Genomic DNA, 26,276 nt, shown 5'->3' on the forward strand with positions numbered 1-26,276 from the left:
ACCAGCATTTGTCAACATCTTCTTAGCACAGCTAACTAAAAGCAATCTCATGAATCAGTATTTACACACAGTATTCAAACAAAAGCTTGACTTAAAATACTGTTACCATGAAATTTCTCAGGGCAGCTACTAGGTTGAAGGTAGATGCACTTGGATCTCAGAAGATGTAGGATTCCAAATACAATACATGAAGAAACAAGTACTCTGGGTGCTTATCATGTTGGAAGTAAAATATAAGGTTTCCTCTGAGTTTGAAAAAAGTTACTCCTGCATAAGGTTTCATATTTGAGTTCACAAGAAATATAACACAAAGACAGAAGGCCAAGTTCAATTTAAGAAATATTTTAATGTTGTACTTCAATATTTTGGATTGGATTCACCAAGGTGCAATCATGCATGAACAAACATGCATGATTGCACCTTCTAAGATGCACATTCTAAGATGGCATGAACTGGTTGGGTGGATGAGAAAACAGTGAACATTGTCATCCTGGACATCACCAAGGCTTTTGACAACTGTTTTCCATAACAAGCTTAGGAAGTGTGGGTTCAGTGAGTGGATAGTGATGTGGATTGAGACCTGGCTGAATGGCAGGGCTCAGAGGGTTGTGAGATTCTAGACTGGAGGTCTGTAGCAAGTGCTGTGTCCCAGGGGCCAGTACTGGGTCTAGTCTTACTCAACATACTCATCAGTGACATGGATAAGTGGACAGAACATACCCTCAGCAAGTTAACTGATGATCTAAGACCAGGAGGAGTGGCTAACACATGAGAAGGCTGCACTGCCATTCAGCGAGACCTGGGTGGGCTGGAGAGTTGGGCACAAAGGAACCTAATGAAATTTTTAAACTTAGTGAAACAAACAAAGGCAAGTGTGGGGTCCTGCACCTAGGGAGGAATACCCCATGCAGTGGTACATGTTAGGGGGTGACCTGATGGAAAGCAGCTCTGTAGAAAAAGACCTGGGAGTCCTGGTGGACAACAGGTTAACCATGAGCCAGCAGTATACTGGCAGCAGTTTATTAAAGTGAATCAACTGTTTTAACACTTATGCCTAAATTTTACTTTACTAGGCTGTCAAATCTAGGTTTTTTGGGTTTTTTCACCATCTTAACTAGATCTGTACTTAATACAAAAAAACTGGGATGTGAAGTATCTTACTCAGTTTGACTGCTGTTAATTTATAAGTAAATAATTGCTAGAAAAGAGAGGCTTTCTAGATTTTACTCTTCCCAATGTTTCTGTGTAACATCCATAGTAGTGGATTGATCCTCTCCCAGTATCTAACAAACAGTAAGAACAATGGAGTAAACACTCCTCCAAGGTTGTCACCTAAATTCCTTTCACAGTCAGACAAAAATACCTTGTATATCATCACTTCAAAATGAAAACCAGAACCTACCTATTCCTTATAAACCAAACTTATTTAATATCTAGATAGCCTCCAGAGAATGACCTTTTCCAGTCTGACACACATTTAAGACAGGTATTGTAAGAAGCTCAGCAAGATTTAAAACAGTATTTCAGTCTGACAAACATAGGATTTTGAAAATCCAAGACTTAAAACAGGGTCAATTTATTTTGCTGAAGACTTTCAAAGTCAATAATGAATATACACAGAAATGCATGGAAAAAAAGTTAAAACTAATGTGGAGCAAACCTAAGCTGATATAGAGTTTCTCTTTAAATGTTCATTTCCGAACAAGTTATCAGCAAGTTTAACTGAGGTGTTAGATTCACAATACAAGAAATAATTATCTCACCTCAAAAGTTCAAGTTAATTTGCTGAAAATAATTTTAATTATTCAGATGGTTCTCACTGCAAACAGCAATTTACTCCCATTATCTGCATCTTAAGGAAGTAACACAAGTTTGAATGTTAACATAACTCAACCAGAGTGGAGAGTAAAGAATGAAAACTTCAGGTAAGTTTAAAACGTGTAAAGAAACACTTTCTCCTTCAGTGAAGAAGTAAACCTTTTGGTTTTTTACCTTTTTACATTGGACACACTTTTTTTTTATTTACTTGAAGTTACATACTGTAGGAATCCATGTTCTCTACAGTTTCCTCTCAAGACAGAACTAATATTTAAGACTGTTTCCCTAACCCTACATTAGAAATTCCATTCTCCCGTTTTCAAACCACGGTAGACCTGGAGCCAGTCCTTCAATTTATTAAGAAGAAAGCAATTTTTCAAAAGCACTGATACCTTGGCGCTCATGCACTATCCATACTTTTTATGACAAAAAAAATGTGGAAACCCAGTTTGTTCTTGAATTCTTCAGCAATATACATTGCCATTTCATCCATCTAAGAAAAGGGCTCAGGGTAGGAGAACTGAGAAGCTTCCTAACAATATATAGTATTCAGTCTATAATAGTAAAGATGGTTATTCCCTGAGTACTCATCCTCAGGAACTGGCTGGCAGAGAGGGGAAGAAGAGCGAAATTCCCATGGTTCAGGATGAAATGATTAGCAACCTACTTGGCCAGTTAGACACTAACAAGTCAATGGGGCCAGATGGGATTCACCAGAGGGTGCTGAGAGAACTGTCAGATGTACTAGCCCTTTCCATCATCTACCAGAAATGCTGGCAGACTGAGGAAGTTCCACTTGACTGGAGGCTGGCAGATGTGACACCCATATATAAAAACGGCCAGAAGGAGGATCCGGGGAACTACAGGCCTGTCAGTCTGACCTCAGTCCCGGGGAAGATCATGGAGAGGGTCATCTTGGGAGCTATCATGCAGCACATGCGTGATGGCCAGGGGGTCAGGCCTAGTCAACATGGGTTTACAAAAGGTACATCCTGTCAAACTGACGGGATCACCTTCTATGACAAGGTGACCTGCTTAATGGACAAGGGGAAGGCTGTGGATGTGTCTACCTGGACTTCAGTAAAGTCTTTGACACGGTTTCTCACAGCATTCTGACTGAGAAACTGGCTGCCACTGGCCTTGACAGGTGGACCCTCTGCTGGGTTAAAAACTGGCTGGATGGACGGGTGCAAAGGGTGGTGGTGAATGGAACCAAATCCAGCTGGAGGCCGGTCACAAGTGGTGTCCCCCAGGGATCAGTTCTGGGTCCAGTCTTGTTCAACATCTTTATCAATGACCTTGATGAAGGGATAAGGAGGACATTGAGGTCCTCGAGCGAGTCCAGAGAAGGGCAACCAGGCTGGTGATGGGGCTGGAGGGCAAATCCTATGAGGAGCAGCTAAGTGAGCTGGGGCTGTTTAGCCTGGAGGCTGAGGGGAGACCTTATCACCACCTACAACTACCTGAAGGGAGGTTGTAAAGAGGTGGACGATGGTCTTTTCAGCCAGGTGACAGGAGATAGAACAAGGGGAAATGGCATGAAGCTGTGCCAGGGCAGGTTTAGATTGGATATTAGAAAAAAAAAATTTACTGAAAGAGTTGTCAGGACCTGGAACAGGCTGCCCAGGGAGGTGGTTGAGTCACCTTCCCTGGATGTGTTTAAAAAAACGGGTTGAGGAGGTACTTAGGGATACGGTTTAGCATAGGATGGGAATGGTTGGACTTGATGATCTTCAAACGTCTCTTCCAACCTTGTGATTCTGTGAATATACACCCTTACAAACAGATATTTCACAGATAGGTATCTGCTCAGTACATTGAATGGAACAGGTCCCTAAACTAGTACTACTATGACTTTTGGTATTCCAAGCTGGCAGTGATGAAGTGGCAGAGAGAAGCCTGAGAGCTATCAAAAGGGACTTTAGGGCATTGGGGTAATTAACTAGGGGTGCAAGACCACAAGTGATGTTTTCTTCCATCCCTTTAGAAGCAGGGAAAAACAGAGAGCAGCAGGAAAACACACCTGATCACCTTGTGGCTAAGAGGCTGGAGCCATCAGTGGAATTTTGTGGGTTTTGATTGTGGGATGGTTTATTTGGCCCCAGGGCTGCTGATGGGAGATGGGGTCCACTTGTCCCAAAGCAGGAAAAAGATCATAGCCCAGGAATTGGCAATGCCTGCGGAGATGGCTTTAAAGTAGATCAGAGGGAAGTGGGTAAAACCAGACTAGCTAGAAATAAGCCCAGGGGCAGCATGCTAGTGGAACCGAAGTCCAGTTAAGTGCATCCACAAGATTGGTGACAAAATATAGGATGGCAAAGGACTGAGATGACTCAGAGGAGTTGAGTAATGTTAGTGAGTTCCTTAAGTCTGTGTGGGATATGTTGAGGCACATCTGAAGTGCTTCTACACCAATGCATGTAGCATGAGGAACGAGCAAGAAGAGCTGGAAGTCCTGCCTCAGTCCCAGAGACACCTCTAGACCATCCGCTCTTGTCCTGGTGTGGGACTTCAGCTTGCTGCACATTAACTGGGAACACCACACAGCTAATACACAGGTCCACAAGAGTCCTAAAGCAACTGGGTGATAGCTTTCTTGTTCAGGTATTAAGGAAGTCAACGAGGAAAGGTTCCCTCCTAGCTCATAAACAGAGAAGGTCTCATGGGGGAAGTGGTGATAGGTGGCCATAGCAATGATAAAGTGGTGGGATTTAAAATATTTGGTGGAAGAAGGAAGACTGCCTCAAAATGTCAATACTAGATATGGGAAAAGCAGATTTTGGGCTGCTCAGGGAACCAGTTGGTAAGATCCCCTGGGAAACTGCTTTTGAAGGCATTGGTGTGGTCATAGTTTTGCATGGCTGGATTCTGGTGGAGAAGGAGCGGCTTCTGCACAAAGAAGCCAGAAGATCTCAGCAGGCCCAACAGAGTAAACACCAGCCAGCTAAAGGCCGAGCCCATCAGCAACAGTCACAGCCTCTGGGAATCACATTTAGGAGAAAATAAACCTGCCAGCAGCTGCTTTCTGACACCAGAGAAGGGAGTGAGAAGATCTAAGAAACTGTGCAGACACCAAGGCAGGGAAGGTGGGGAAGAGGAGGTGTCCCGAGTGCTGGAGAGAAAGACGCCCCTGCAGCCCCTGGAGAAACTGAGGAGATGTCCCCGGAGAGCCCATGGAAAGGGCCACAGACCCCACCTGCAGCCCATGGAGAGGTCCCATGCTGGAGCAGGGGGAGACATACAGGAGATGCTGTGGCCCATGTTGGAGCAAGCCCCAGCCAGCACTTGCAGCCCACGGTGAGAGACAGAGACAGAGAGATGAGAGAGACCCACACTGGAGAAGGTTTGCTGGGGGCTGGGGGGGCAGGCGCTTGTGACTCTGTGGAAGATCAGGCTGGAGTAGTCCAGGATTGAAGATATTCTGTGATTTATGACTGCACCTCATAGCAGTGACTCACGCCAGGGCAGCTGGTGAAGAGCTGAAGCCCTGAGGGAAAGGACTCACATTGGAGAAGTTCATGAAGGACTGTCTGCTGTGGGTGGGACCCCACAGTGCAGCAGGGGAAGGGCGTGAGGACTGTCCCCCTGGCCAAGAAGGAAACCAACTCGTGAGGAACTGGCTAAAATGGCCATTTTCACAGTCCCTGCCCCTCCCTGTGCCAGAATGTGGGGGAAGAAGGGAGTGAAATAATCCTAAAACTTCTCTATAGTCATGTGGTTGTACTTCTCATTACCCAACCCTGGTTTCATTCTGTGTGCAGTGCAGTGTAATAAATTAGAGAGTTTTCTTTCCTTTATTCTGTATTGAGTCTGTTTTGCCCATTACACTAATTGCAGAGTGATCTCACCCTGTCCTTATCTCAATGCCTCAGCCTCTCAACATTTTCTCTCCTATCCAGCTAAAAGGGGAATGATACAGTGACTTTGGTGGGCATCTGGCTTCCGACCAGGGCCAAAACACCACAGACCTCCATCAATGCTGCTCACTTTTAAAGTGCCATGTTCTAGAAGCACAAGAACAAGCAATTCCAGAACACTGGAAGTCAAGCAGGCAGGGCAGGAGGCCAGCTTGGCTGAACAGGGACCTTCTTCTGGGCTCAGGTGGATAAAGTGTACAGACAATGGGTGTACAGAGGGTGATAGTGAATGGGGTTACACCTCACTGCCATCCAGTAACTAGTGAGGTTCCCCAGGGTTCCATTTTAGGTCCAGTTCCTTTTAACATTTTCATAAATGACCTGGACTCAGGACTAGAAGGTGTCTTAAGTAAGTGTGCAGGTGACAGTAAACTGAGAGGAGCTGTTGATTCTGTTGACAGTGGAGAAGCCTTGCAGAGATACCTGGACAGATCAGAGAGCTGAGCAATCACCAACCACATGAAGTTTAACAAGGGCAAGTGCCAGATTCTGCACCTGGGAAGGGACAGCCCAGGCAACACATCCAAACTAGGGGACTGGAGGCCAGCCATGCTGAGAGGGATTTGGGGGTCTTGGTCAACAGCAAGTTGAACATAAGCCAGCAGTGTGCCCAGGAAGACCAACCTCATCATGGGGTGCTTCAAGCACGGCATTGCCAGCCAGTCCAGGGAGGTGATTGTCCTGCTCTGCATTGTGCTGATGAGGCCTCAAGTATTGTGTATGGTTTTGAGTGAAGAAGAGGGACATAGAAATATTGGAGAGTGCCCAGAGGATGTCAATGAGGATGGTGAAGGGTCTGAAGGGGAAGCCTTACAAGAAGCAGCTGAAACCTCTTGACTTCCTCAGCCTGGAGAAAAGGAAACTGAGGGGAGAACCTGATTGTGGTCTATGGCTTCCTGACAAGGGGGAGCAAAGTGGCAGGTGCCCATCTCCTCTCTTTGGTGACCAGTGATAGAACCCGAGGGAACAGCATGAAGCTGTGACAGGGGAGGTTAAGGCTGGACATCAGGAATCATCTCATCTTTACTGAGAGTGTGGCTGGGCACTGGCACAGGCTCCCCAGGGAAGGGGTCACAGCACCCAGCTTGGCTGAGTTCAAGAAGTATCTGGACGATGTGCGCAGCCCCATGCTCTGACTTGACTGACCCTGTGTGGAGTCAGGAGCAAGTCTATGATCCTTACAGATCCCTTCCAACTCAAGATATTCTATGATTCCATGATTTAAGGAGAATAAAGGACTCCTGGTTACATATCAACTACTTCCTCATTTGCCTCATTCATGGTCTTCCCACTTCTTTAGACTTTCCCCTCCTCTAGTTCAGGGAGATCAGTAATCATTTTAGAAGCTGTACTTTAAACATTTAATCCAGTAAGTGTTCAGGAACCTCGATAAAGAAATGGCTAATGCAGGGATTAAAAAAAAGCAGGAAATTCTAACATTTTTATGCTTGAACGGTACATGTTTTACATTTTTCAGCTGCCAGCTACTCACTGGTGCTGTTAAGCAGCAGTTTTTCTATGTCTGCTCATACTCAAATTTAATATAAAATTCATTTTAAATCAGTGTTTTCTCTGTTCAGAGCACAATGAAACACAGTCAAAAAGCTTTAGTCCATCTTTCATACTCTAAAAAGATAAACAACCTTGTGACATGCTACAGTAAATCTCACAAACACACTTTTGTTAGTGAACAGCTTAAGCAGCCTACCAGAAGTACCTACCCACTCAGTAAGCAACAAAGAGCTTCAAAACCAACATACTTATATAGCAGTAGATTCAAGTTAATAAAAGTGACTGCTTACTAAAGGAAATAATTTCCTCAATCTTATTCGAATTATTGTGTGTCAGTTCAAGAACTTAGTTCCCAAACAAAATCAGTTATTCCTCAGGAACAACAGTCTGTCAAGGAACTTCTGCTTGAGATTCGGTAAACTGATCAGAAAAATTCCTGCAGAAAATTTCAGACAAAAGTCTGAACTTCTTGGTGAAATGGGATTATTTTGCCCCATAAAAGCCATCTTCAAGTCTCAAGTGTTCAGATATAAAACTTCTCCCAAAGCTGAAGAAAACTAAAGGATAGGTGAAAAGTTACTTAAAACTAAGGATCACTAAGGTGTTGTTCATACAGATTCAGATGAACACCACAATTAAATTCCAGACTTCAAGAAAATATCTTTTTCAGATCCTATATTATTAAAAAGCAGTACATTTTGCCAGTATGGTTTTCTTATTGAGTTGTATATAAATTATAGCATATAGCACTAACCATTACATTGGTAACATGTGGAAACAAGACCTCTGGAGACAAATTCTTTAAGAAACACTGATAACCAGAACAAAACCTGGATTTGAATATTTCTGGTTTACATTTAAACACACCTATCTATGTGTGGATAGCATTCTTCCAAGGCTTCTGGTGACAAGATTCCTATGTATTTTAGTAGCAAGTTACTAGAAACAGATGCATCTCTGCACCTACATCATCAATCACACAGATCTGCTATTCTCAGCTATTGCCACTTAATACTTATATATTATAAATAGCCAGCAATTCCATAAAATTGTCATCTCTGAACTCAGAAACAAATAAGGACAGCTTTAGAAGAGGGAAAGAGCACCATGAAAAAGACTTCCCTTTGAGGTTGTGAAGAGCAGAGTTTAAGAGAAGATTTAGGTCTTTTCCTCATTCATTCCTGCATGGTAGTATGCAATGACCCAGTCAGCATTTCTGTATCTGGACTTCAGGTTAAGTTCTGCATTTCACCAGCTAAATATTTCCGCAAATTTAGTCTGAATTTTAGTTCTGGGTTATCAAGTCCCATGTCCCTACAACCCTATACCTGAAAACCCCCAGTGTCAGATCTATAGATGTGCAATCAAGCAACTGTATCCTCAAGACATTTTTTTCCACTGTTGCAATAGTAACAGGTTGCAAGTCTCAAGTGCACTCCATGGTCAAATTTGTATTTTTTTCCCCACTAGTCTACAGAAAAGTACGATTATTTTTCAAGTTAATATCCTGTATTTTAATGTTACTGCTGTATCAAGCATAATGCCAAGTTATAAATGGACCAGTATCTAATCGAGAATTTTTTTCAGACAGCCGTTATCAAAAGGTAGCACTTCAAATTTAAGAGCAAGTACTGCTTACTCTAAGGGTTGCCCAATTGAAGGTGAAATTTCCTAACTACATGTTACTTATACAAGCAATATGTCAAGAATCTCAAGGTAAAAATACTCAGCTACTTACATATGTATTTTAATTTTTATTCCTGTAACACCTGTATATCACAGATGGAGAAGTTGCATTGTGCTAGGTACTGCAGTTAAACTTAACTTGGGACAGTGCCTATCCTGTATTGAAAAAATAATGGATGCTTCATGCACTATGTACTTAAATATCTGATCTTCAAGCCCTATAGGTAAAATGAAAATAACCAAGTTAATTGGAAAATGTAGGGAATAGGTTAGGAAAGGTGAACAAAAATGCTGATGAAGACTAAGGCCTTAAAGTAATCAGAGTAAAAGCAGCCAAATGATGAAAGATAGGAACCTAAAAACCAGAATAACCTAGGAGAACTGACTCTAACAAGGTTAACATCTAAGACAGATAAGAAACAATTCAATAATCAGTGAAATGGGACAGACAAAACCATTAAAAAGTCACTCAAACATATGCAAGATTTTTTTCCTTCTCAAGCCAGGGAGCTCAAGAAAGGTTCACAGTTGTTAGCTCCCAGTTCTCTAAACTCATCTACTGGGAAAAAAAGAAATCAAGTATTTTGAAACTTATTTAACAGTTTTCATTTTGCAGCTTTTATCTGTTATAAATACCTGGAGTACTTCAGTGCCTGTATAGGGAAGTTTACAAATCTCTGCAAGCACTACCAAATCTTACAAGGGAGTGAGAAAGAAAAGCAAGAAAAAGAAGCGAACATACCTTGTGTTGTTCTATTGCATCTACCCACTGCTGCCTGTGGTCTCGATCCTGAGCTCGGAGGTACCAAACACTATCGTTCACACTAATATCAAATCTGCATTCATCAAAGTCATGGGGCTGTGACAGAAAAGAGTGCAAGAATATCTAAAATTAGAAACATGATCAACAATACGTCACAGAATATTTTGAACACTCTAAAACACTAGTTAAAAAATATGGTCTATACCGCCCTGAATTTATCCTAGATTCTAAATTGTTTAGTGTAGCTGCCTCAAATAATGAGCATACGCTTTCATACTGAAAGACACCACTGTTCTGAAACAGAAAAGCCTGTTTAATACATTCTTACTAAAATTGTCACAAAAGCATTCCATGCAAATATTGACCAAAGCCTCACACTTCAAAAAAAAAAAAATAATAATCTTTTACCATAAAACCTACTGGACACAGCCAGGAAAATACACCCTGTATTATTTATTTCCAAGCAGGGATAAAAAAGTTAAGGTTATTGCTATCAGTATTGATTTCAGATGGAAGGAATACATACAGCATAGCAAAAAGTACCAAAATAAAACCACGAAAGCAGACCATAGCAAAATGACAAGGAAGAGCACAAGCTGAAGGAAGCTGTGGCACCCTCTGCCTCAACTATTTTCACACTGCAAGACAGGATTTTCCAATAACTGGAGTCAACACACAATCATTTCCAACATTTCCACTCAAATGCATCTAACTTTCGATTCACATGCCTCTACTATAGAGCAGATACTATAAAGCTTTTACTAGCATTACATTATAGTGCTTTTACTAGCATTACAATGAAGCTGGTAAGGAAAGTACAGGGAAACAAAACAATGATTTGATCTGTCCTGTGCCCTGACACTGTCAGTTCAAAGCTACTCCTTCGTAAACATTCAACTGAGCACAACACTCCCCTTTCCCACTCCCTGAAAGTTATTCTTAAATAAACAGAGGTACAGCTTAGTATCTTTTCGCATTTGAATACAAAGAAAAGTTAAACTTGCAAATAACAGTAGGAAGCCAAAAACAGGCTCTAAAATTGAGGCAAATTACACCATTTGAATTACAAAATTCTAGAATACCAGGTTGGAAGGCACCTCAATGATCATCTGGTCAAACCTTTCTTATGGAAAAAGCGTTGTCTAGACAATGTAGTCCAGCACCCTGCCCAGCTGAATCTTTCATATCCAATGTTGGGGAATTCTCCACTTCTATGGGGATATTATGCCAATGGCTGATTGTTCTCTCTTGTCCCCAGCAGTAACTTGCACCCTTTACCCCTTGTCTTTTCCCTGTGACTCATAAAAAAGGAAGTCTCCATGTTCTTTGTAGCCACCCTTTAAATACCAGAACACGGTAATAAGGACCACAACTACTGATTCCAAATGCTAAAGACAAATCTACACGTTTGTACTATCCTTTATAATACATGAACCACTTTGCAAATGTTAATCTTGCAGACATTTCACAAGTGATTCACAAACTAAAACCTAAAAGCAAGTGTCTGTTGTCATACACAACAGCCCAGTGTCAGAATTATTTTCAAAGGATATGGAAATCAGAAGCTATTTACACCTAATACACAATCTTTCTTGTTTCAACATACTAGCAGGAAGATAAGCCAAGTGACCAAATTAAAAAAAATGAGCTAGGAGGAATTTAAAAGTAGTACAGGAAGTTTCAGGTCTGTTTTACATTTTTTTAATAGGAAATCAAGTTCAATTTAAAGAAATTTAAATTTCTCCCAGAAAAAAAAATCCAGCAACCAACAATCAAGTCAATCAACTGCAGCTACTAATTCTTAATCCTTGAATATCTCAATTCAATGCAAACAACTTTCAAAACTGGTTCCACAGTCAGCTTTGCTTTCACTGAACCACAGAATGTAGGGATTGTAAGGAGGGACACACGATGGGTTGACTGTGGATGCTTGCTAGGCACCCACCAAGCTCTACCATTCCCCTCCGTAACCACAAAGGGAAAAGAAACATGACATGGCTGTAGGTAAGGTAAGGGCAGGAAGATCACTCAGCAATTACTACCACAGGGGAAACAGACTCATCTTGGGGAAATCAATTTAATTTACTGTCAATCTAAATTAGAGAAGGACAGTTAGAAATAAGAACAAAACTAAAGGCAGTTTTCCTCCAACCCCTCCCTTCTTCCCAAGTTCAACTTCATGCCTGGTTTCTCTACCTCCTCCCCACCCAGTAGTGGCTGGTAATGGGGGCTGTGGTCAGTTCATCACATGTCTCTGCTGCTCCTTCCTCCTCATATTCTTCCCCTGTTCCACTGTAAGGTCCCAGGGGATTTGAAACAGACTGCCACCTACTTCCCCAATGCAAGTCCTTCCCGCCGGCTGCAGTTCCTCATGAGCTGCTGCAGCCCTGGTCCCTGATGCAGGCCTGGTGCAGACCTGCAGGAATGGACTACAGAATGGGTTCCCCACAGCACCACGAGTCCTGCCAGCAAACCTGATGCTGCCTGGGCTCCTCTCTTCACAGGGTCACAGGTCCTGCCAGTAGCCTACTCTAGCAAGGGATCTCCACAGGGTGAGAGCCTCCTTTGGGTGCCTCCACCTGCTCTGTCATGGGGTCCTCGGTGGATTCTAGGGTGGCTGTCTGCATGACTGTTAACCTCCACAGAGCACAACCTGCTTCACCACCGTCTTCAGCATGAGCTACAGGGAAATTTCTGCTCCAGCACCTGGAGCACCTCCTCCCCCTCCTTCTTCACTGACCTTGGTGTCTGCATAGTCTCTCTCATTTCCTTTCTTAAATATTACCACAGGGGTACTACCTGTCATCACTAATTAGCTCAGCTTTGGCCACCAGCAAGTCTGTCTTAGAGATAGATAGAACTGGCTGTGTCAGACATGGGTGCAGCTTCTGGCATCTACTCATAGAAGCCACCCACATAGTACTCCCACTACCAAAACCCAGCCACGTAAACCCAAGGACGTCAGGTCTTCTAGTCCAGGCCCCTCTTCAAACTGCATTTTCTACACTATTATTACTATAGAAAGACATTTATCTACTCTAGGGTAGTAAATCTGCCCTATCAATGTGTCCGGCTTATATGCCTGTTCCTAGCCACCTGCCCCTCAGGCCCTCCCCTCCTTCAGACATGTGGCAGGACACATGCATCTACAGCAGTGGAAGATTCTCCCTGAAGTCACCCTAAAAAGCAAGTCCACAAGAACTAACTATCAAAGTTTTTCCTGCTGTGACAGCATTCCTTCTTGATCTCTCCCTCTCTCTGAAACCCTCTGGGAGGAGTTAAAAGCAATTACATGCTGTGCAGTTAGGAAGACTTGCCAAAATTTATCTTAAAAGCCTGCAGTACTACTGATGCCATACTTCTATACACAAGTTGCTCCTCTGCACAACCGTCTTTGCTGTCTCCCCCCAGCCCCAATCTCCAACCTAAACATTATCTAATGTTATTTAAGACCCTTTCAACAGGAAAGTTTATGTGCTCCCTTTCTTTGCATACCAACTTTCAATGTATTTGAAAAACCTATGCCTTGTTGCTAAGACAGGGAAGTAAAGTGTTTTTCTTGAGGTTTAGCTAAAACCTTTAAACATGTTTCTGGGTCACTCACTGCATGCACACATCTGCATTACCTAGCTCATATTGCACAGATGGGCGTCCAGATGGGTCTTGAATATCTCCAGAGATGGAGACTCCACCACCTCCCTGGGCAGCCTGTGCCAGTGCTCTGTCACCCTCACTGGGAAAAAGTTCTTCTGCATGTTGGTGCAGAACTTCCTGTGCTCCAACTTGCAGCCACTGCCCCTTGTCCTGTCTCCACAGACCACTGGAAAACGGCTGGCCATTTCCCCCTGCATCCCATACTTAAGATATTTATAAACATTAATAAGGTCCCCCCTTAGTCTTCTTTTCTCTAGGCTGAACAGTCCCAGCTCACTCAGCCTTTCCTCATAGGGGAGATGCTCCAGGCCCTTAATCACCTTTGTATCCCTCCTCTGGACTCTCTCCAGGAGATCCCTGTCTTTTTTTATCCCAGGGAGCCCTGAACTGGACACAACACTCCAGGTGGGGCCTGACCAGGGCAGAGTAGAGAGGGAGGATCACCTCCTTTGACCTGCTGGCCACACTCCTCCTGATGCACCCCAGGATCCCATTGGCTTTCTTAGCCACCAGGGCACACTGCTGGTTCATGGCCAACCTGTCATCAACCAGGACCCCCAGGTCCTTCTCCATAGAGCTCTTCTCCAGCAGGTCAACCCCCAGCCTGTACTGATACATGTAGTTATTCCTTCCCAGGTGCTAGACTCTACACTTGCTTTTGGTGAATCTCATCTGGTTTCTCCCTGCCCAGCTCTCCAGCCTGTCCAGGTCTCTCTGGATGGCAGCGCAGTGTTCCTGTGTGTCAGCCACTCCTCCCAGCTTTGGATCATCAGTGTACTTGCTGAGGGTGGATGCTATTCCCTCATCAAGGTTGTCAATGAAGATATTAAACAGGACTGGACCCAACACTGAGCCCTGGGGAACACCACTAGTCACAGGTCTCCAGTCAGATTCTGCTCCACTGATCACCACTCTCTGAGCTCGGTCCGACAGCCAGTTCTCAACCCACCCCACTGTCCACTCATCTATCCCATGCTCTCTCAGCTTTGCTATCAGGATGTCATGGGAGACAGTATCAAAGGCCCTGCTGAAGTCAAGGTAGATGACATCCACTGCTCTCCCTCCATCTACCCAGCTGGTCATGAGATCATAGAAGGCTATGAGATTGGCCGGGTATGATCTCCCCTTGGTGAATCCATGCTGACTACTCTTCATGACCTTCTTCTCTTCCAACTGCTTGGAGATGGCATCCAGAACAAGCTGTTCCATCAGCTTTCCAGGGACAGAAGTGAGGCTGACTGGCCTGTAGTTGCTGGGATCCTCCTTCTTGCCCTTTTTAAAGACCGGAGTGACATTGGGTATCCTCCAGTCTTCAGGCACTGCTCCTGTTCTACAAGATCTGTCGAAGATGATAGAGAGTGGCTCGGCAATCACCTCCACCAGCTCCCTCAGCACACGTGGATCCATCCCATCTGGGCCCATGGATTTGTGTGTGTTAATCCCTTTGAGACGCTCCTGGACCACCCACACCTCAACCACAGGGAAGCTCTTCATTCCCCCAAACTCTATTACTTTCTTGCAGTGTCTGTGGGTCCCGAGGGGCCTTTGAAGTGAAGACCGAAGCAAAGGCAGCATTCAGTATCTCCACCTTCTCAGCATCCCCCATTACCAGGAAACCCGCCTTGTTCAGCAAGGGACCCACATTATCCCTGGGCATCCTCTTACTATTCACATATCTAAAAAACCCCTTTTTATTATCCTTTATGTCCCTTGTCAGTTTCACTTCCAAGTGGGCTTTAGCCTTCCTAGTCACGTCCCTACAGGCCCTGACAACATTCCTATATTCTTCTGAGGTGCTCAGACCCTTTTTCCACAACTCATAGACCTTCTGCTTCCCTTTGAGTTCACTCATTAGCTCTCTGTTTATCCACACATGTCTTCTGCAGCAACTAAACCACCTGAATCTCATGGGACCTGTTCTTAACTCAGAATAAATCAAGTTGTTGCCAATTAACCTTTTTCTCAACCAGGAATAAATTTCATCTTCCTTGATAGCTTGGCAGAATTTTCTATGTAACTTTTTGCTATCATTTGTTACATTCTACTCCCCACTGAGTGATGGGCAAACTTCCTTGGTTTTCCTCTTGTTATAAATGCTCTTATTGTTTTCTGTAGCTGCATCTAGCAGAGACCACAAAGCATTATTCACCACTTCCCAGGTCTGTCCTTCATTTTTCTTACATACTCTTCAGACTAGCTTGAGTCCCTCCTTACACTTGCTGAAAGTTCTTCTGTTTCTCTTCACTTTTTCTTCCAGTAGATCTCCACTCATTTAATTTAGATTTTTCTTCTGAGGTTCATTGTTTATAACCTAGTGTTCACTTTCCCACTTTTGTTGAGAAACAATGATAAAATGGCACAGTCCTTAGCCAGTGTCCTGACAAGACATTAGAGGATAAATAGGGATTTTGATCTGAACAAGCTAAGGACTTGTGCTGAGGCCAGCGTATGTCCTACTGCCTTTCCACAACCAAGATAAAGCACAAAAAAATGAATGGTTTAAGTCATGCAGGAAAGCAGGAAGCAAGTTGGAGTTCACTGTCTACCCTGAGGACCTAAAGCAGGTTGGAGAACTAGAGATGCTTTTTACCAACACCCCCACCCTGCAGCAGCCTGAAGCAGCATACATACAAATGAGATACAAATTGAGAGGTTGCTGGGATCAAAACCCAGACTGACATGACACTGTGAATGGGAACACCTGAAAACCTTTGTAGACTTTTCAAAGGTGAGTTGGGCAGACTTCAGGAATTTGCAGCAGAGGCAGTCTGTGTGCACACTAAGGGTGCCTTCCAGAACTGGCATTTTTAAAAAACCTAACAAGTGAATCAAAATTCCACACAAGAATGCTGTGAGAAATACGCCTCCAGCATCCCCGAACACCCTTTCTGGTATGCCTCCTAAATGGCATTTGGTTTTTGGTTTTTTTTTTTCTGAGGCACCTGCAGAGAATTCTGTCAAAATAAAAGGCAGTTTTCGAGTGGCCCGTATCTCTCTGTATAAAACCAACCAATACCAGCTTTTAAATTTTCAACAAGCAAGAACAGTTTACATGAAGAAACATTTACTTGACTACAGTTACTGAGGAAGTCCATAGCCAGCTCAGGTCTCATGAATCATTGCCACAAAACCCTTCCTGCCATACAGGTCTCAAGCTTGAAGTACTCCTAAAACAACCTTCAGAGCAGTATCTGCTTGAAAAAACAGCGGTTCAAGTGCTCAAAGCAAATCACGCAGCAAAGCTTAAGTGTTTTTGCATTTCATAACCTTCAGAAGCACTCCATGCGAAAAAGCAATACTAAATACTAGAACTAATAAACTCTTACTTGCTCTCTTACTACTCTAAATGGTATTGCTTTTTCTCTCTACGGAGAAAAGCTGGGGAGGATCACAGCAGATCCAAGTCAGGTCTGCGTATCACAGCTAAGGGTGCTTGGGCTGCTCTATCCATTGCAGAACTAAAACCTACCTATGATGAGATGATTTTAAAACTCTGAAGGTTTTTTCCTATTAATACTGAGCAGGTCTCTAGGGCACAAGACAAGCAATAGATACCTACAGAACATTGGAACCATTTCTCAATGGTGATTCTTTAGTTCTGTCTTGGACACAAACGTCACTAGCATACATGCAACACAGGCTGTTACCTAGCCTAGTTCCACCAGAAAACAAAACCGTATTTACAATACAGTCTCAGCCTGCAGTTTACAAACACCGTCATGCACTATAGCAACCTATAGTAACCACATGAAGACAAGCATTGTTTTTTACCTAATTCAGCCCTACAAAGCTACTGCAGCACAGTTTTTACTGTTTTTCTGATGCCAGTAACTTTTTCCATACAATATTATGAAAAAAAATAGTACTGATTTTGCCCATGGCTAAATGTAAATAATCTGTTTAGCTGCTAAATACGATTCAGGAATTTCTAAATTCCAGTCATATTTAAACTGGATTCAAAAAATGTCTAATGCTAATTCTCATTTATCCTGCTAGAACACCACATTATTTACCTTTTTCTGGATTGAGTTATCACAGCCATAAAAATCTTCTAAGAGAACCGTATTAATGAAAGAGGAATTTTACAATGAAGGCAAATATTAGAGGGAATAAACCAGGTAGTACTTAATAAAACTACTGCAAATTTGTGGTAAATCATTGCTTTAGAAATGGCACTGTGTAAAGGAATGCATTTGGGTTTACTTAATTAGGCTTTACAAAAATTGAAGGGAAAAAGCTTGCATGATCTGAATTCCTCTGATGATCAGTCAGTTTCAATCATTAACATAGACTTTGACAGTAGCTTTGAGCTAAAGCATGAAACTTGATGTTTCCTCCCTTCTCTTAGCACAGCTCAAAGCAAGATAATGCGACTTCTCACTCTTCCAGGTAGGCTTCTGAATGGTGGCAGTCAAAAGGTACTTAACTGGCAACTGCTAAAATGAGTTATTTTTTGGTAATCAAACTCAAAGGTTTTTCTCTAAAAACGGGTTAATATATATGCCTTATGTCAGCACATCTAAACATATTAAGAATGCTAACTCTCCGTGATTTGTTTTAAGCCTTATGTAAGTAAAACAGACTTAAGATTATTCTTCCTGTATAAGTGCTAGGTGTTTTGCATATATTCCACTGATGCAAATGCTGTAACCCATGCTTACAGTTTTTTTTGGGATTTTTTTTTTTTGCAAATAGGATGTGTATAGGGACAAACCACCCCAAGACCACTTCTCCATTCAGAATACAACTTGGTGCACTTTGTCTATTGATAAATCTGATGGTACCAGAATACCACTTTGCAACTCCAATGTCTATCATTCACATGCCTGAAAATTTTTTTTCAAAATAGCAGTCTCTACCAGCTGCAATTACCTCATAAAAGAGGACATGAAAAGGTATACCCTGGAAAATGAGATGGAAGCCAGACTATCATTACCAATGTTTACCAGCTCAGAGCTGAATACACAACCTTTTGCCATATGAACGGTGTCGCTTTCCTACAACACAAGGTACAATTTATCCACTGTTTTTTCCACCATCCCCATAGTATTCAGGAAAGAGTGTTCCTTCTGCACAACCATACAGCTTCCTGGAATCCTCCAGTTACACAGTACCTGAACAAACTATCACTTCCTCAAAAAAAAAAAAAGGGAATTCAGAGCATTTACCACACAAAAAGGTCTACAGATCTGCCTCTGTGTTCTCAGAAGTCGTTTACCAGGTCCTGGACCTTTTCACTCAAATGCCTAAACCCCCTCTGTCATCCCTAGTTTCCAACAGGAAATCCAGAAGATCATTCCAGGACCTGGAATGTGCAGGACAAGAAAGGGTAGAGGGGTACAAGCAATAATCAGAATACACTAAATGGGACCTATAACGCAGTAGTCCTTTTGAAACAGAGACATTCAAAAAAGAACTGTGTTCACACATAAGCAAGGGTACATCTTCACAGCAGGAGGCCGCAAGACATGGGAAAATGTGTATTTGATACTTTAAAAAGCAATAGACAAAAACACTACTACAGAGAGAAGGCATAAAAATCTTCTATGAGCTCCAGAAATATGATGAGAATCTCAAAGAGTAGCTTATCTGATACAACAGAAAAAGCAGAAGCCAGTGAAAGCACTGTAAAGTAACAACAGGTAACATGATCAAATTAAAAAGATTATTCACCATTTTCAGTAAGCAGCATGTATCAAAATAAGAAAACCTTGCAGTTACTGATAAGCAAGGCTAACAAAGTCTATATTTTGACTGTGGAAGCTAATTAAAAATTAACTTATGTGATACGAGGAAGAAAAAGTTGTATATCACTTTCTATAAGCACTTATGTAGAGGTGCTAACAAAAACCCAGATAAAAAGTTTATTTTCAGGTTTGTACCACATGACTGAGGGAATTAATTTTAAAAGTACACAGAAAACTACATTTCAGCTCCCATGTAAAACCAGTTTAGAATTGGCAAAGGCTGTGATTATTCAGCTAGAAAAAAAAGAGCAAGTGAAAAACCTCAGCCAAGTTTCAAAAAGTGCACATCTTAAAATAATTATTCTAAAGCATTTAATTCATGACAGATTCAAACTGCAGAGGAATTATGTCTCCTCTCTACAAAATCTAAAATGGCTGAAAACATACTAAGTTATGAAAAAGCACTGAACAGAAAAGACAGTGAAATAAAGTATCATGGAGATTATTTTAAAGTTGTACCCTATATGGTGAATAAAAATCATCGATGGAAAAATCCTCTCAATCAGCTGAATCAAAATACTTGTTTTACCAATTAATACTATGCTTGGTAAAAAATTTACCAGACAAGATAGGACTAAAATTATTATCTTTTGTGCCCTATTAAATACTAAGGAGAAGTATTTAGTCAAGTCAGTGTATTCCTTTCTGGACTAACTGATCCTTTTTTTTTTTTTTCCCCAGAATACAGCCTGAGCATGGCTATTCCAAATGGTTTACTCCTTCCTTGACATTATTCCCTCTGAATAGGCATCACTGTCCTGGTTTTGGCAGGGATAGAGTTAATTTTCTTCCTAGCAGCTGGTATAGTGCTGTGTTTTGGATTTCAGAAGAGAATGATGTTGATAACACACTGATTTTATTTGTTGCCAACCAGTCAAGGACTTTTCAGCTTTTCATACTGGCCTGCACAAGAAGGTGGGGGGCACCTAAGAACCTGGGAAAGGACACAGCCAAGTCAGCTGACCCAAACTGGCCAGAGGGACATTCCATACCATATAATGTCATGGTCCATATATAAATGGGGAGTGGCCAGAAGGTAGTGCAGCTTGGGAAATAGCTAGGCATTGGCTTCAGGTGGTGAAAATTGTGCTCTCCATAATTTGGTTTGTATGTTTTTATTGGTATTAATCTTTCTTTTTTGTCTTACTAAACTATCTTTATCTCAACCAGAAGCCTTTTCCCCTCCCCCTTTCCAATTCTTTCACCCATCCCACTGAGGGGGAGGCTGTGAGGGTGCAAACAGCTATATAGTTGGTTTAGCTGCCTCCCAGGTTAAACCACAACAATCATCACTATTTTCCTTCAGAGATTTCTTCCTTTCCCAAAGTTTGAGTACACACAGCAGAATCCTCTGTCTGCCTAGGAACAATCTTTGTTCCTTATTTCAAACAAATACATTAATTACAAACTATGTCTATAATAGATTCTAGGTAACTGTAGTGGCTTGACCCTTACTGGCTGCAAGATCGACACCCAGCCACTCTCTCTCTCTCCCTTCTCAGCTGTACAGGAGGAGAAATAAGATGAAAAGCTCATGGATCAAGGTAAAAACAGGGACATCAGGGGCAGAACAGACTCAACTTGGTGAAAATTTAATTTATTGCTTCTTGTATGGTGAGAAACAGACAAAACTAAAACCACAGGCACAGGGATATGGGAAATGAGGGCAGCAGTGGGTTTGTACTCCTTCCTCACACTCTTGCCCTGCTCCAGCATGGATCTTCTCCATGGGTGTAGTCGTTCAGTATAAACCTGCTCCAGCAAGAGCTCTCCACAGGCTGCAGCCTCCCCCAGGGCATATCTAGCAGCTATGGGAGGGTCTTCCACAGGCTGTAGTGTTAGAGCCTGGTCTGATGCCTCCTTTCCACAGGCTGGAGGGGAATGCCTGCTGTGCAGTGCTCTCCTCCATAGGCTGTGGGGAATCTCTGCCTAGCACCTGGAGCACCTCCTCCCCCTCCTCCGGCTCTCACCTCAGTGCTTGCAGGGCTGTTTCTCACACTTTTTCCTCACTCTTCTCTCACACAGTGTTGAGCAACATTTTTGCCCTTTAACAGTGTTTATCTCATGGTGTCACCATAACAGCTGAGGGGCTCAGCTGTGCCCTGTGGTGGATCTGCTGGAGCTGGCTGGAACCAGCTATGTCTGATGAAAAGCAACATGGCCTTTATCCACACAGGCTGACCTTGCAATTATAGAAGTCCATCAGGATTCTTCTGTGTTTGAGTTATTTTTGAAGATACTTGGTTTTGGAAGTGTAAACATTAAAGTTACTAAATGAAGTAATTAATTTTCCAAGAATATAATATCTTAACTGTCAGGGTGGATCAACTTAGAGAAAGCACTCTATTTCACTGTTCATAATACATTTAATTTTTAAAAAGTACTGCAAATGCAAGGGTTGTTGCAAGTTCTAATTAACTTTGTAACACTTTCCCCCTCCCCAACAACACCCAAGTAGACCCATAAACCTAGGGAATTAGGGTCAGCCAAAATACATAACAAAATTCTGATTTCCCTTTATGAATTCCATGATCCAGACAAAAGCTTATATAAACACTGAGCTAGGATGTCTTGCCTTTCATTGCTGTTACTCTTACACAATAAGAACACGCTTTTTAGTTACATCAGCATATAGGAGAAAAAACTGCAGTCAATAAGTAAACAAGATAGCTTTATGACTACCAAAGCAGTGATGACCTTTTTAGGTGGCAAAACATGGAGCATCTAATCATTTGCTCATTACTACATTAAAGAAGAGAAACATTCTCATAATGGCACACTTACACATGTAGAACACTTATCAAGAAATAGGCTTGGCAATCCCAAAGTCTATTAAATATTTTTACATTCTTCTACACAAATATTTAACTCCAGGTCTTAGGCTTGGATATTTGCCTCTCAACATCGTTTTTCTTTTAAACAATATCTTTCCAAAAGGTAGCTGAAGTAGAGGCCCACTGTACCCATGAAAGCAGAAGCATGTTAAGCAGACTTCAGTATCACTGTGTTAGCATGTGATGCAAACTTTAAAGTTAACTTCATTCAATCCATTGCAAAGTAGCACTCTCATCTGAGAGTCACCTTTTTAAGTCTGCAAAGTTATTATCATGTGAGTTTCCTTAGCAGTGAAACCACATTTAAAATTTGAAATACACAGTTCTCAAGAGCAAATCTGGCCAAGCTGGTTTTCTGCATACCTGGCAGAGTTTCAGCTGCAGAAGGGATCATGTAAAAATAATTCTTAGATTTTTTGATGCTTAATCAACGATCCTATAGTCTTACAGTACCTCATTTGTTCTTTTTTTATCCAATTATTTCCCTATTAATAATGTGGAACTACGACATAGTATCAAGTCATGCTGTATTGGTTTATACATAAAAACATCTCTGACATGCAATTCCCAACTGCCTACTGAGAAAAACAATGATGCACTTGAAATATCAGCTGAACTTTGGTTAAAGACATCAAATGACATTGTGTTTTTAGAAGAAATGAGGACAATGCTAAAATACTTATAAATCAGCATGTGCACACACCCATGGCCTAAGTGATCTACTAGTGACTCCGGATACCCTACATAAATGATCCAGAGATTATTCATTGGATATTAACAGATTGAGACATGCAGTGAGAAACTAATAGGTCTGTCCTGTTTGAACAGTCTGAAGAATCCTAAACTTCGGAGTTGTAACAACTTGCCTTTAGAGCACACTACTAGTTAATGACTCCAGATACAAGATACTGGAAATGAAGGTCAACATCATGCAAATTATGCTTCTCAGGTATTCATTAGGGACAAAATATTTACATGATCCACCATAATCATGCATCAGCCAAGGAAAAAAAAAACAAAACCAAAAGTATACTAACTGTAAAAACATCAGCTTAGAATCGATTTCAAATAACCAAGTTAAACTCATTAGGAATTCCACCACAAACAGCAAGATGCTATAGTTATTAATCAGGCAGGAAGCAAGGCAACTTTGTATCAGTTTTACAGAATGTGGAAACACTATATGCGCCCTTTTAAAAAGTTTATTTTTATAGGACACACATAGGAGCAGAAATCATATATACATTGCTGTATCCCCTAATTGTGTGGTGCTAAGCTTTGCTGTGTCTCACACTATGTATTGCTGTGTGCCATAGAAAACTCAAAAGCTGTATGTGCAACAGTAGCACAATATGGTTTTCACAAGAAAACCATGTGTCAATACCCAGAGAAGGGACTCTGTCCTAAGAGAAAACCCACAATTCGCAGCATTACGCTGCTGATCACAATGGAGAGCTCCCATCCCATGCAAGCAAAGGACCTGCAGCTAAAGCAGAGACCTGCTGCACCCATGAAAACAGCACACTAAGAATCAGGATTAGCTTGGTTTGAATCCTAATAATCAACTCAACCTAGGAAGGAACTTAACATACAGCTGTCCAAGCGTTTCTATAAATGCAGTATTAATATTACAACAGGTTTTACACTAACTAGGCAGGGCCCCAGTCTTGATCTGCAAGGCTCATTGTCAACTTGTGAAAATCGGTTCTCTGAACTAGTGCTTTGGTTTTGCATGCAAGGTTCAGGTGGCAGGGCAGGGGGAAGGAGGTGGGGGGGTGAGAAATTTCAGGTCAGTGAAAAATTGCAGCCTCCAGAGCTGGGAAGGCTGTTTCTGCTCTAAGAAGCAGCAGCTACACTAGAGAAAAAACCAACCACCTACCCTCCGACCCACAGGAAAAAGCAAGCAAACAACAAACCAACCAAACAGCTGAGCAACAGGGCAAGGAACTTGATGCATCTTGGGAAGGTAACATCTCCCCAGTAGCATACCACATACATTCCAGGACTGGGAGCCTCAATTATTTTAGTTTTTAAAAAGTTATTGAGGATCCTACAGTGAGTGGGAACAAGTGGGCATTGCCTACTTCAATTCTGTCCCTCCTCTGTCATCTACCACCCCACCACCTGTTACTGAAAAGTAAGGTCACTTTGACCTCAACAACTAGGACCATAAAGAACAAAGATATCAAGCTAGCTATATGGTACAGGGTACATCGTACTGCATACTTACAGTTAACTTAGGATAGAAGTCAGATGTAAGACTGACTGCTTTGAACACAATGACAATGTGACCAGCAGGTCACACAAGCTGATTCTGCCACTCTGATCACATGAAACTCCCATCTGGAGAACTGCATCCAACTCTGGGGTCCTCAACACAGGAAGGGGCATGGACCTGTTCAAGTGAGTCCACAGGAGGGCCACAAAGATGATGAGAGGGCTGGAGCACCTCTCCTATGAAGACAGGCTGAGAGCTGGGCTTCTTCAGCCTGGAGAAGAGAAGGTTCTGGAGAGACCTTACAGCAGCCTCATTGTACCTAAAGCAGGCCTACAGGAAAGCTACAGAAGGCCTTTTTACAAGGGCATGGCGTGATGGGTTTACACTCAAAGAGGGCAGATATATAGATCAGGTATTAGGAGGAAATTCCTCACTATGAGGGTGGTGAGGCACTGGCACAGGTTGCCCATGTAAGCTGAGGCTGCCTGGCAGTGTTCAAGGTCAGGCTGGATGGGGCTTTGGGCAACCAGGTCTACCGGAGGGCGTCCCTGTCCATGGCAGGGGGTTTGGGACTGGATGGCTTTGAAGTCCCTTCCAACCCAGACCATTCTGTGAATCTGTAATTGTTAGTGCACAAAACCCAAAGTATAATGATATCTTACAACGCATAGGAACTAATTATAAGCACAAGGCATGGTGCTAACAAATGCCAGCCTGAAAACTAGAATTAAAGTTTAAAATTGACCTGATTTGACAGGCTAAACCCTCCCATCCCAGCTATCTCTAATTCCTTGATACATGCAGAATTGTATTTGCGTACCTCTCTATATATTTGTCTCTCTATAATCCACAGATATTTAGTTGTGAAAGACCTTCAAAAGATTAAGAAAGAGCAACTTCACCCCTTAAGAGAGAGAGCAACTTAAGCTTTAAGAATATATTAGACTCCAGTCACAATACAGTCTAAGTTAAATGCCTGGAGACATGTGGTAGCAAATTCTGTTCCAACTGGTCCTCTTAGCTGAGGACTTCAACTGAATAGAAAGACACACCAAGTAGACCAAGAAGCAGCTCAAGTCAGACAGAATATTTAATCTAACTGACATGGACTAGAATTCATGATGAATATAGCAAAAGCAGCAACTCAAGTATATGACTAAGGGAGGAGGCAAAAATATGAACTGGGAGAAACAGACACCATTCCAACAGTCATCTGTGAAGAACTACTCTAAGACAGAAGCAAAAGGCTAAGTTAGCAACTTTAGGAGGCAAAAAAACCAGGAGACGGCTTGGTGCAGCTGCATATAAAAAGAGAGTACTTTTTTACTTGGGTATGTGTATCAGAGAGAAAGGTCTGGCATTGTATAAATCCTCAATAGAGATGTTAAAAATATCATTAATGACTATCACAAGACAGATCAGAATCAACAGCAGTTTGCCTAGCAGGACTGTTGAGCAACACTACAACCCCAAAGGGGGTGACATATGAACCAACTGTATTCTTGAACAATAAACAAACTATAAATCAATCTTATGAAGTTGCATATAAATTCAGATTGAGCAAGACTATGGATTGCAAATACTACAAAAAAATGTTTGGTATAAGTCACAGCTTTAACACCAAAGGCAAACACGGGGATATTTAAGGCTTGATATAACGTCAGTGAGAACTGTTCCACAGCATGGAAATGCTTCAGTATAAACCATGGACAGGAATTATGATACCGCAGTGGATGTCAAATCATGAACACTTTGAAAACTTAATTCTATTAATAAAAAGTCAAGTAGAAGAATTATATTCTAATTGATAATAAAAAGTTGACAGAAGTGCTGTTGGATTACACCCCTAGTTTCAAGTGTGTAGTAACACACGATTATATTCAAGTACCAAAACTAAATTCTTCAGCAATATTAAGTCACACTAAAATATTTGGTTAATACATATTACTGATTTAACTTCTTAATCATTATGCAATTCTTCGTGATAACATGAAGAATGGTTTCAGCTGAACTGTTCTGGATGCATATTTTTCTACTTCTGACTTCATTTCCTCAATACATACTGAGGAAATCTTCCCTGCTCCATCCTGCCAAGTAATTCCTTTTTGCTTCCCAAGGATGTAGCAC

General features: G+C 41.9%; 1 protein-coding gene across 2 annotated transcripts in view; it reads right to left on the bottom strand.

Moving 5' to 3' along the window:
* Positions 1-26,276, bottom strand: part of CERT1 (ceramide transporter 1) — a gene marked incomplete at its 5' end in the record, with an annotated part of 78,573 nt that overhangs the window by 42,546 nt on the left and 9,751 nt on the right. For both annotated transcript variants that reach the window (XM_084278673.1, XM_084278672.1), the window contains one exon: positions 9,676-9,792. In XM_084278673.1, coding sequence (XP_084134799.1) covers positions 9,676-9,792 — 117 coding nt within the window. The remainder of the gene's footprint in view (positions 1-9,675; positions 9,793-26,276) is intronic.

This window comes from Gallinula chloropus (genome assembly GCF_964237585.1).
Source record: "Gallinula chloropus genome assembly, chromosome: Z".
NCBI lineage: Eukaryota > Metazoa > Chordata > Aves > Gruiformes > Rallidae > Gallinula > Gallinula chloropus.